The 9,026-nt window shown below is 42.0% G+C and overlaps 1 protein-coding gene across 1 annotated transcript in view; it reads left to right on the top strand.

Annotated features, from left to right (window-relative positions):
• The first annotated feature begins 897 nt into the window (after positions 1 to 897).
• ITGA4 (integrin subunit alpha 4) overlaps positions 898 to 9,026 on the top strand; it is a 54,212-nt gene continuing 46,083 nt past the window's right edge. Inside the window, exons 1-2 of the mRNA XM_067549088.1 lie at positions 898 to 1,337; positions 1,865 to 1,986. Coding sequence (XP_067405189.1) covers positions 1,132 to 1,337; positions 1,865 to 1,986 — 328 coding nt within the window. The 5' untranslated portion in view covers positions 898 to 1,131. The remainder of the gene's footprint in view (positions 1,338 to 1,864; positions 1,987 to 9,026) is intronic.

The following is a 9,026-nucleotide window of genomic DNA, read 5'->3' as shown; positions in this document are numbered from 1 at the left end:
GCTTAGCCGATAGGTATCACACTTTTTTTTTCCAGTTCTGTTTTGTACACAACGAGTAACATGGAGAACTGCAAGCTTCTTTTCATTAATGCACTGATATCATGCAGTAGGTATGTGTGTAAGGCAAAACCAGCAGCTCTGTGACATGCCCCGTTCTCCCCTTATCGCCCCTACCCAGGCAAGCCTCTGTGAATTGGGGGCCAAGGTATATTGGGGAAGAAGGAGGCCAGAACCAGGGAGTAGTTACTCAACATGGCATATTCCTCTCTCAAACCAGAAGAAATACTTGTAGGAAGAATTAATACAGTATTAACTTTGGCTGTGGGCTGTACTATCTCCATAGCATAGTGTAAGGACTCAGGGAGGAAAGGGAACCTACTTGTCAATCAGCCAAAGCCCAAATGTGGGAAAATTATTTATCCAAGAAACTTTAAATGTTATGCTATTCGTTCCTTTAAATAGGTCTTTCTATAACCTCACTTTGATTATTCTGCATTTCTCATGTAAATAATTTTCAAGAAGAGTAGTGAGGGGACATCAAAGTTGCATAAAACTTGAAAACCTTTGGTACTGAACAGTGAATTTATCAAGCAGAGTTTAGTAGTTCCTCTGTCTCCTACCTGTCTGGGGTTTATCGTAGGTGTGTAGGGAAGGGCCAACATGCACACACTCAACTAACTGTCGCTTGTTACTTTTCTGGCTCACCAGACCCTCCCAAACTCATGTTGCCTGCATCGGGGTTAGAGCAGAGATCTGGGAACCCCAGCAAATGGAGAAGTGCCTTGCAACACATTAAGAACTCTACTACTGATCTAGGGTTAAGGCTGATTCAGGGGAAAATGCTGCTTCCCCAGCCGCCCGGCAGGAAGGGAGCATCCCTCTCTGCTGCTAGCAGGCGGCCTCTGCTCCTCCCTGCTCTACCCCTTTCGGCACCCGGGGGCTGCTGCGCTGCACATCTGGCTCCGGGCAGCGTTGGAGTCCCCGCCCCGCAGCGCCCGCAAGTCCCGAGACGAGGCAGGGCAGGAAAGAGAGAGAGAGAGAGAGACTACAACTTCAAGTCTTTTCCGAGAGCGTGCGCTGGCTCGGCTCCCCGCCCTGCGGCTGGAGGGCTGCACGCGGGACGGAGCAGCCATGCGGAGCGCGGGGACGCCGAGCGGGGGGCTCGCCTCAGGAGGGGCTGCCGTGGGGGCTGCGCTGCTGCTGCTTCTCCTGGGCCGTTCCCCGCGGGCCGCCCACGCCTACAACCTCGACACCCAGCACCCCGTGGTCTTCCAGGGGCTCAACGGCACGTTATTCGGCTATTCGGTTCTCCTGCACGGCCGTGGCCAGAGCAGCTGGTAAGTCGCTCTCGCTCGCCGGGCGACTTCTCTCTGCAGCCCGCGAGCCGGCCCTGCCGGCCACAAACCAGCTCTCCCCTCCCCCATGCCGCTGTGCCCGGCTGTGAGGTCCCGGGACGGGGGAGCCCCCTGCGCACCGGTCACGGGCGCCCTGGGTTCTGCCCCTTTTGGGGAGTCACTCAGCGCGAGCTTCCCGGGAACTTCTTCTTGCAGGGACGCCACGTTGCTTCGGTTCCAAGCACGTTGTCCCGGCTCGCGCCGTCCTGCCTGCAGCCGATTAAAGTCCGAGTGTAACTCTCGGGCTGTCGCTGCCTGAAGCACATGGGCGGCCCATTACAGCCGAGCCCTTTCTTCCCGCGGGCAGTCGCAGGGATGCGCGCGTGCGGCAAACGTTTGCACCCTGGGGGCAGAAGAGTAGATGGAGCTCGGCTCCAGTTTTCAGGGCTGGTGGTGGGGACAGTCCTTTAGTGTTTGCGTTGCTGTTGACAGGGTTTGATGGTGGGTTTTTTTCTGCTGCTCACTTTCAGGCTTGTTGTGGGAGCCCCTAAAACCAACTGGCTGGCAAATAGCTCTGTGGTCAATCCAGGTGCAATTTTCAGATGCAGGATCGGTAGCAATCCCAATAGGACTTGTGAACAGCTGCAGCTGGGTGAGTTGAATGGTGTTTGGTGTTGCTCTGGCCTCCTTTGCACCTGAAGATGATGTTACAACTTCAGCGAAGAACTCCAAGCCTGCTTACCAGTTATAGTTGAATACAGAAGCTAGCCAGGCACTACAACCCTCTTATTTAGAGGAAGTGAAGCGCACATTTATGTTCCCTCGATTCCTCAACGGTAATAACTGAGAAAATGAACAAGTAATAGACAGAATTTTCCCAGAAGCATGGAGGAAATATTGGATTGTCTCAATAAATGTTCCTCTCTCCACTATTTTGCAAATACTTTAAAACCATTTTAATGGCTGTTTATCATTGAGAAACGTGTACAACATAGCCTGGTTTTGATCTGACTAAAGAAATCTTCAACATATACCACGGCTTGCAATAATACAAGAACCTAGAGATGTCCTCTGCATACTTATTTCACATTTTCATGTATCATTTTGATATTTCATGAATTAGTATTTATATTTACCATTCACAATATAAAAGTGAACGTAAAATATAGAAACATACATTTAGATTAAATTATTTAAAATATACATCCTAAAAACCTAGATTTTTAAAAGCTGGCTTTTTCTTGCAGGTAGAAAGGTATACAATACAATTTGATTTAAAAAAATATGAATTAACCCTAAATTAAAATGACAGTTCCCACCTTCGTATTTTCACCTTCATATGCATTTTTCTTTCCCACCTTTTGATTTATATATATATGATTCCAAAGGTTTGTGAGAATTTAAATTAAACCTGTTATTTTCCCTCCTCAGAAAGTAGTTCAGTTTTCTGAGCTGAAGGCAACTGTAATTAAAGTCAGTGGACAGAAGAAAAAAAGTTTCTAAATTATGTTCTGGAGTTTCTCTCTAAAGCATTCCACCTCCCAAGTCATGCTGAAGTAAAGACTGTTTTTTCAGATAGATTGCCAGTGGCATACATGCAGTTATATGTATTCTGCTCCATGTATATGATTTTTGTACACAATGTAGCAGTTCATTTGCTAAAGAATGCATGTTGCTCTAAACACTTCACTGCAGTGCTGTGTTTTTGTCCCCCTTGACTACAGAGTCCAGTTCAAAGTCTGTCTTGTATTTAGAGCTGTGCACCTCTCCTATGGCTGTTGTGATCCACTAAAACCATGAAACTGTCAGCCAATAGAGGAGGTTTGGGCATGTGGGAAACAGCTTTCAAAGGAGCTGGACTATGGAACTCGTTTCCAAAGACATTGCCTACTATCAAAAAAGAAAGGCTACTTGCTTTAATTTAAGCTTTCCCTTCATTATTCCTACACATAAGCCAACATCACCATACTATCCCTAAAACAATAGATTAATTAACTAAACCTATTTTCATAAATGCGGAGAAAAAGATTAATTTTAAAATGGTATTGGAACACCCCACCCAGCTATCTTGATAGGGCTATATAGGTAAATATATAGGTGTAGATATCTGAGAGGGTGAGCAGAAAGAGAATGAGTTTGTTTTTGAACAGCAAAACAGCCTACTCCACAATGATCCAATGGCGGGAGGTTGAGGCTAGACAAAATCAGACTGTAAATAGGGCACACATTTTGAAAGGAGGGTTATTAACTACTGGAACAATTTGCCAAGTTTTGTGGTGTATTCTCCACTAACAATTTTTAAATCAAGATCAGATGTTTTTCTAAAATTGTACTCTAGGAATTGTTTTGGGAAGATTTATGACCTCTGTTATACAGGAGGTCATAGTAGATCACAGCGGTTTCTTCTGGACTTGGATTCTGTGAATATATGAATCTACAAGTGATTCTCTTTCTGGGGCGTTTGGCAGTGAAACTGGATGTAGTAAAAATACAATAGATAATCAAGAATACACCTCTCAAATGAACTTAGGTTGAGGTTCCAGAACCTGAGGAACCTCTAGAAGTAAGAGTCTTAGTTTTGGCTGTGGTTGTCACATTTCTCTTGTCGGGTCGGTACTCTTCCTCTATGTGTCAGTCCTGATTGGACTTTGTGACACTATGCAGTGGACTGAGGTGACACTTGGAGCTACATAAGGTAGACAAAGAAATATGTAAAGAATTTCTATGACCTGGTGGTAGTAACAGCAAAATAAAATCACTGCTTCAGGTGATCTTCCTAGGTAAAGTGGGCAGGCACCTATATTATGCCATATTGATATTTAGCTAGGAAAGCCCCATACTACCTATAAGGCTGCCTTAATGCACTCCTGTGTTCTCTGAAAAAGTGGAAAATGTTCTGAGCCACTGGCAGCGTGACTTAAATGGCTATTACCTTCTGCATGCTGTTTAGTGTTTGTTGCCTCTACAGGATTTCTTCTTCTTGCTTTTACTAGTTTTGTCAGTGAAGAAGAAGCAAGGAAGAATGGGTCTTTGATAGTGTTAAACACAATCACTACTAGTTTTCTGACCGTTAACTGGGTTCTCAATAGAACCTGGGGTGTAGCTGAGCAAGTACAGGTTTAAAGGCTGTTCTTAAATGGATTTGGGGAAATTCTGCCAGCAAGCATAGAGGCTGCAGGTACACACTGATGCTGTCTGTTTCGTATTGCACTTCATTGAATGCTTATGTCACAATATGAACAGGACTCGCCACATGCCACATTACTATTGATGACAGTGGCAAATAAAAGGGTTTATCATAGTGTGCTGTTAGGTTTTTTGTTTTATTTTTGTTTTTTAAACTGGACCATTCCTCCATAACACTAAACTGGTTCTAAAACATTTCTCATGTTAAAAAATCCAAGCTATGTGTAAAAGAACAGTTCTGCTATAAATTGAGTTTAAAACCAGCCATGTTGGATGGGATGGGAGAAGGAAGGAAGTTAAAGGAGACGCAGCTCGGGCTAGCCTGATTACCCTCCTCAATGCAATGTTCTTTTTCATATATCTGTGACCATTAGGCAAGAGGAAAAGGTTAGACAAAGGACAATTAAGTCTAACTCATTTTAGGTAGCTAACTATTTTCTAGATACAGCATCTTTCCGTGACTGAACTTGTTTTTCCTAGTTAGTATTTTTCATATGACGTGTTCTGGTTCTGACCTTTCAGAACTAGTGGTTGTTCGCTTTGGAAATTACTTATTTCAGTGGGACAAGGAATGCCCATTTTAATGAATGTAATCTCAGTAAGATTTGAAGTCCCTACTCGTGCAATGTAAGAAACACTTTTCAGGTAGTCCATGTTTTCTAGTTATGAGCCACTGATATTCCAGGTGCGCTAAAATAGTTATAGCAGTATTCTTGCTGCTGTTTTATATTTACAACAAAGATACTGAGTATTACAAGCTTTTGGGATAGATCCTTAGCTCCATTAAGAGTATTCATCAACAACCTCGTGTGACAAAGGAGCTTTATGAGTGGTTTAACCAGCTAGCTGCTGATTTTCCCTCTATTGTGAATTCTTTGATTGGTCAGAGCTACAAGATCCCAAAGGCTTCCAGTGTAGGAGTTTTATCCAGAGCAGCCTTGTGCTTCAGTGACCTCAGCTGCCCGATCTGCCCCTTGGGCTCATGGGCAACCAGGCATAACTTAGAAAAGCCTAAAGCTGCTCTAAATTATGCTCGGCTGGTTTTCAACTGGCCTCATGACACATGGGCCATGAAGGTAGTTTCTGTGCACCTTTGCCTTCCTAACCCTTCAGCTGCACTGAGTGTATTTCACCCATAGCTGAGCATCTAGTCCATTGAATATAAAGGGCAGTAGAGTTCAGTGAGTCTCTTCTCTATCTTGTGTTAAATTATGAATGCAAAATTTCATGAAACTCAGACTTTAAATTACTATGTTTTTGCTTTAGTCAATAAGATTAAGTATTCTAGTTTATAAAGTTATATACGAAAAGGACTTTTATAACAGTAATTGTACGTCAAAATTTTTTTTAGTGATATGTGCAAAAATACAAAGAATAAAGATTCAGGATATATTATTTTAGGATGATGTCCCAGAAAACCCAGTCAAGGCCTTAATTCTGTGATATGCTGCATACATTTAACTTCCATTGACTTCCCCCACCAAGTTAGGATGATTGTATATTATTGTAGAGGGATTCAAAATACAGTAGTCTTCACGTTTTTAGTCTATAATATCTTGTATGTTCAATTTCTCTCAACGTAAGAATTGAGTATGATCAATTTGCCAATAATACTGAGAGGAATCAAGTCAGAATTCACAAAAGCAGTAAGTCATTTATGCTGTTTAACATTAAACAAAAGAAAAGCCATCTTTAAGCTTACAATGAGGTCTAACTCACAGCTTCTTGAAGTACGGAGCAGAGCTGCCACCCACAAGTTCTCCCCTTAAGTCCTTACCATAATCAGTCTAGAAACAAGTTGCCTTGTAGCTCCCCCAGGTGAAGGGTTACAGTTGAGGACAAGTGAACATTTCAACAACTTTCTGCAAATATTTCCTTGGACGGAATAAAGAATTTGTATCACTTGCATTCACATCCTTCTTCTGTTCTGATTCCCTGAATATTTTAGTGAATGGGATTATGTAGGGGTAGGGAGAAAGGAGAGAAAAGTTTTCACAGAAATATTAAAGGATATTTGTGGAAGGCAAACTTCAGACTCAAATGCAAGTATTTGCACCACCAGCCTGATTCTAAGACTTGCACTCATCCACTTGGGAGAATGGAAACAATATCATGTGACTTATCTTCAATCAACATCATCAATGCTAGCTCTCATTTCAGATGTTGAACAGATGAAGTAAACTATTACTGCACAATTTTAAGACCAAGAATTATTCACAGTGAATAATAACAAATCATTGAATAATTTGAAATAAGAATTTTACAAAAATCTCTCAAAAAGAGGCTCAGTTATTTGAGTGACTTGTTTACTTACTTCTTATTATTGTACACAACTTTACATCTTTCCCCTCCATTTGAATTGATATTTTGGGGGTCTCCTGTTTTGATACTCAGCATATATTGCTGGCTGGATGTACTGAAATAGATCTGTCAATGCAAGGCATGATGGTTTGTAGGGGTTGCAAAAGGCAGTGATCTGTATGACTTATATTTGACCATGTTGTTTCCATGCAGTGTCATGTAGTGGGGGTAACACAGAAGTATTTCAGCTCTGCAATTTACATAGGCTGAACTTTTATTTATCTCACAATGTCTTTACAAGAGCAAGGCATGCTCCTTTCCCCTTAGGAAATTAAGATGCAATTTCCTTTCTGGTGCTTCCAGCAGTGCTGCTCTGTTGCCTATAAATTGCTGCAGCCTGTGCCGGCTATCTTCTCACTGGATTAAACATGGATAATATCATGCTCACACTCATCATTATATCCATCATATTAAGCCCATAGTCCCCTCACCCATCTTGTTGCCCACAGCTTCATACAATCCCTTCCTTAAACAATGCTAGAAACCCTACTATTAAATAAAGGGGAATGACAATGAGTCAAGAGAATGTAGAACTAGGAGAAAAGTAGAAGATGAAAGAAGCTTCAGGGGGAAGAGGAGATGGTGGGAGAGCAGAGGGCCACAGCCAAGCTGTATCCAAAGATTATAGGTTAGAGTCAAAGAGAAGAGAAAATAACCAAGTGGGTTAAGAAGAATACAATGGATGGGAGAAGAGGAAAGTGCTCTCTCACTGCTTCAGAATTTCTTAGGGACCCCTAAAATGGGTGACAGAATGGAGCACTGAGAAAAGAGAAGATACAAGTGAAACCTTCCCCATCTCAGACCACATGACAATCGGGTCTTGTTTGATGTACTGGAAAAACCTCCAAAAACCCTTGGAACATTAGAAAATCTAAGAGGCTAGCCTTCCCCACTTCTTTCATTTCCAATAACAATATATATTCGTTATTCTGAGACAAGCCATTGTCATAGCAGGATGAAAATAGCCATTGGAATGGATTTATTAGTAAATGATTTCCCATCTAAAAGAACACTGACTGGGATTTAGGAGTGGGGAGGCATAAACAATTTTCCAGCAGGAGTTCATTAAATGTTGCTCACTAGTCTAGTTTCTGTCTTTATCAGCCCCTTATAAAACTAAGGTCATATTTGTTCTCTTAATGTTTATGAGAATTGTTGCTTTTAAAAATAAATTTTGCATACATTATTAGAACATCTTCCATGGAAAGTGATTGAGTATTCTATATGATGTTGTTGCACCAACATCCAAACTAGTACCTGTAGATTGGTTTGCTATTTAATATACCGAAACTCATGTCATACATCTAGCCAAGTGGTAGAGCACTGCTGTTCGTATCCAAACAGAACTGAATTTCATGGGCAGTTCAAGTTGTTACAGTGACAGTTCTGAGGTCACTTCCTAGCTGCTTGGATCATCACATCCTGATTTCCCCCATGTTGTGTAGAAAGGGGATCAGCTGCCTCCATTTCCCCCATTCCTCTGGCCCCTGTGAAGAGTGCTCTGTGTCTTGGGTCTGGGGTTTGGGCAGGGCCAGGAAACACGCAAGATTTTTTTGTTCTCGAGCTCTATGGAAAATCACCAAAAAAGATAATATAACCTCTTAGTGTCTTATCTCTTCTGCAGAAGACTCTCAGGCCCCGCCCTCCCAGATAAAAAAAAAAAAGTTCTGGAGTACCTGTGCTGCCAGGAAATGGAAGAAGTGGAAGCAGTGTGAAAGCACAGGAAATCCACTAAGTTTGAGTGGCAAATTCAGTGGCCTAGTCTGCAGGTTGGCAAACCTGATCCCCATAATAGTAGGGGAGGGATTCCAAAGGAATGGGAGGGGGAAATCCTTCCAGAGATTTCCTCCCCTGGAAAGAGGATTTTTCCTCATCCCGAGGGTATTTCTACCAAAAGAAATTATCTTGGCTATCAGAATTTTATCAATTTGATATTTTACCCAAACTGATGTCAATGTCCAAATCATTTTAGGTGATAATTTTGAGGAAGGGTACAGTGAAAAACAGCAATTCTTGCTTCCCCTGCATTACTACTGTAAAGTGACTATAAATAGAACAAGAGGAGTCAATACATCCAGTTAATATAGGGGGATTTTCTTTTCAAGGAATTGAGCAGACACTTAGAACTCAGTATGCATTTGTTGA

Source organism: Emydura macquarii, unplaced genomic scaffold (assembly GCF_026122565.2).
Source record: "Emydura macquarii macquarii isolate MOO-44397 ecotype Brisbane River unplaced genomic scaffold, CSIRO-AGI_Emac_v2 contig_1253, whole genome shotgun sequence".
In the NCBI taxonomy this organism is placed as follows: Eukaryota; Metazoa; Chordata; order Testudines; family Chelidae; genus Emydura; species Emydura macquarii.
Note: the sequence above shows the minus strand (reverse complement) of the source record. Positions and strands in the feature narration are given on the sequence as shown.